The sequence below is a fragment of the Atta cephalotes genome, assembly GCF_000143395.1.
Source record: "Atta cephalotes unplaced genomic scaffold scaffold00028, whole genome shotgun sequence".
In the NCBI taxonomy this organism is placed as follows: Eukaryota; Metazoa; Arthropoda; class Insecta; order Hymenoptera; family Formicidae; genus Atta; species Atta cephalotes.
The window spans coordinates 3,433,025-3,436,680 of record NW_012130092.1 but is presented as its reverse complement, the minus strand read 5'-3'; the positions used below and the strand labels follow the sequence as shown (position 1 = coordinate 3,436,680).

Below are 3,656 nucleotides of genomic sequence, written 5' to 3'. Positions count from 1 at the left end.
ACTACACACACACACACACACACACACACACACATATATATATATATATATATATATATATATATATATATATATATATATATATATATATACCATGCCAGAAGAGATATGTAACCGCACTCCCCTGATGTGCAGATGCTGCTTTCGTATATATGCGGACGACGCAATGTTAGCCGCCTAGTTACGAAACAAACGTATCAAGCCCCGACATGACGCGATGCTTCCCATGATATTCCAACGGCACACGCGTACGTACAGTTACGCGCACACCGGTGCCGGTTACGTGCAACCGAGCGGTATAAATATGTATGGGACATGAATGCTTGAGCGTGTACAGGACGATCTAAACCACCGAGTTAGCGCATGTACGTGTGTAGCCGCAGCGAGTGTGCGGGTATATATATATATACATATATGTATATATGTATGTCAGTTGTGTGGGTGTACGAATCTGTGAGTTCGTGCGTGTTACCGGATGTTCATCCGAGAGATCAAGCATTTTGTACTCTCTCTCTCTTTATCTGTATGCCACTTGCTTCCCTAGCGGTCATAATTGCGTTAATTTAATCCTTTTCGAGTCGTGCCCTTTTCTTGTGAAATTTATCGTAATTCATGAAAATTGTAATAATCCCTTAAGTAAAGCGACTCTATGATTAAAAATTACTATGTATGAGGGATTATGATAAGCGATGAGGAGTGAATTGCGCTTCGGATATATCTCCTCTTCATTTATACGTATTTATTTCAAACATGTGCATTTCCTATTATGTTCTTTTTTATTCACTTTAACCACAATGCATTAATATGTTTATATACAAAAAAACATATTATATGCAAATAATAATTACAAGTTTAGTTGTTTCAAGTATTTTATAAGTTCATATACGTACATTCGCAAATTTATATTATGTGTTCATCACAAGTATCAAATTTATTCAAAATATATTTTGAATCCTAGTAATTTAATACTGCAATGTTGTGTGTCAAGATTGTTAAATTAAAACAAATTCGATTTGTTTATTATATAATATTATATAAAGTCACTTTTTTAATAAAATTTTATAACATTCTTAAAAAAAAAATTAATTCTTTGTTTTGAATACTGTATAATAATGATAGTTTTTAAAAATTTGTAATGTATTAAGTATTATTATCAAGAATAAATTCTTTTAAAAATAATTGTTATTTAAAAAAAATAAATTAATTAAGTAATCACTTCTCTTAGCAATAGAATGATTTTTCTATATATATTACGTTTGTAAACTGATTTCGACTCGTAAATGCATCTTTGTACATATCGATAGAAAATTGATGAATCAGCGTAGAATTGGTTCGAATTTGTTTCGACCATTATGTTTAAAGTGTGAAATTAACTATACGTGATACGGTGTTGTCGATGTTCAAACACATATGATTCTCGGGAAGGTTTAACGTCGACACGCTCTATCTTGGATTATAATATATATCTCAATGCTCAGTTACTCACCGGTGTCTGTGTTTCCAGGTAAGAGAATAGCGTCGTCGCGGAACCAGGAGGTTACAGTAAGGTGTTCTTTAACATCTTCCCGAGCTGTACAAGACAACACTGCATTGCATCCTTCCATGACGGGTTGTCTGTTTACCCTGACATCGTATCCGGGTACCGTCAATACTGTAAGTAACACAAATTGTTGCAAAACATTCAATTCTAGGATTAATTACAAGAAATTTATGCGAAATATTTCCCAAAGTTTCTGGAAAACTAATTCTCATAATCATAAAATAGTCAAGAAAAGAAAGATTTAAGCTCGACATTTTTTTCAATGTATTAAATCTTTTTAAAACTAATAAGTTTTAAAAAGAGCAACCGCTGGAAGATATTAAAAGTTTATTCTTTGAACAATTTCAAAATGGAGTTTAATACAAAATCGTAATATTTAAAACTTATTGATTATTAATTATTGAGTTATATCTCAATAATTTTGAAATTAAAAAATTATATCATTATCATCGAATTTTCGATAAGGAAAAATGATTAAAGAGAATCTGCGAGTCAAAGTAATTACATTGCGAGACTCTCTATAATAAAATTCTGTTATATTCGTATAACAGAAAGTCAGAGCAAAAGGGGAGGAAAACTAAAGCGGACGAAGTGACGTAGCGTTGAAAGCGGAAGATGGATGATTATTAAGAAGTTATGGGCAGAAAGTGGAAAATAAGACATAGGGAAGTAGAAGCATGCATAATGAACGATCAAACTTATTTCAAGTCCATGGACAATGGCTGTGTTGTAATACGATTCACTCCGCTTTCGTTATGACGCCTTAATTTACGAGAATAAAATTTCAAATACTTGGACAGCCTATATTAAGGACAGACTATCATGAATATATTAAAAATACTTTATATACTCCTGTTTTACATTTGATACATATTATTAGAAGTACATTTTATTAAATTCAATTCCAATGATGAAATTTTGAAAGAATTTTTGATAGAAATATATATAAAATCCAATCAATTGTTATTTGTTTTAACTTACTCGATATAATGCGTTTCATTCGCGGTTAGGATACAAGATGCTGGGATACAAGACAAACTCTTCCTGAACCTAATCACCCTCAATCTAAGCACACACATACATCAATATGTAACAGTGACGTTGCCAACAGCCCTCAGGTCGCATATCCTATTCTCCGGAGATACACCTGCTCACGCGTATACACATTCTACTCACACACTCCGCTATAATGAATGTTGGCACAAAGTGCGCGATTAATTTCCCGCATTTGCATCTTTAGTTATATTAACCATGTAATCGCTAAGTGAATACGGTAACTCAAAACGTTATTACGTCTACATCGCCCCTGTTAAGCATATATTACCTTTCTATTTTAATCGATATTGGATGGGATGTATTAAATTTATAAGTGTATCTTTTAATTTAATTTAATAATTAAAAAACAATACAAATCGCTGTTTTTAATATTCTGCTCAATATTCTCTATGATACGTTTACAAATAAATATATATCTCACATCATTATATTCGATTATAATGAAAAATATCTTAAGGCCAAATCACACGTGCGTAATCGAAGATGTATGTGACGTTAAGATTACTGAAAAATTCATGTTTTTCAAGCACTGTCGAGACACTCCCCCGTGGATTCGTCCGTAAACATTCGTGCCGAAGTAACGCGCGCGATTTCTTCGATAGCTCGTAAAGCGAAGGGAGCGAGATAGCAAGTCGGAGGGAATGAGGAAGCTTAAAAAGCTCGGCGAATGGGGCTAAGGGATGTGCATCTAGAAGAAGACGTGAAATGAGAAAAGCCAAGAGAGGTTGCGAGTCGGAGGAACTACCATTCGCCGAGTGACGAGACGAGTCGTGTCGTTCCACCCTTTTCGCCGTCCGGGGCGTCGGAAATTGGGGGATTCTCGGATGATGTCCCGACGCCAGGCATCCTTCCCCCTTCTCCCGGTTAGACGCCGGTTTGTGAATCGGGAGGTGGAGGAAAAGGTAAAATGGGACCAAGTATGAAGAGAGAAGAGGGGGCACGGTACGTGACGATAAAATTGAGATGCGCCGGTGAGAGGATGCGAGAGAAATGGCACGAAGGAACGAAAGAGAGGAAGAGAGAGAGAGAGAGAGAGAGAGAGAGAGAGAGAGAGAGAGAG

General features: G+C 35.0%; 1 protein-coding gene across 1 annotated transcript in view; it reads right to left on the bottom strand.

Moving 5' to 3' along the window:
• Positions 1–3,656, bottom strand: part of LOC105620750 (Down syndrome cell adhesion molecule-like protein Dscam2) — a 149,711-nt gene that overhangs the window by 18,727 nt on the left and 127,328 nt on the right. The window contains exon 9 of the mRNA XM_012202241.1: positions 1,487–1,651. Coding sequence (XP_012057631.1) covers positions 1,487–1,651 — 165 coding nt within the window. The remainder of the gene's footprint in view (positions 1–1,486; positions 1,652–3,656) is intronic.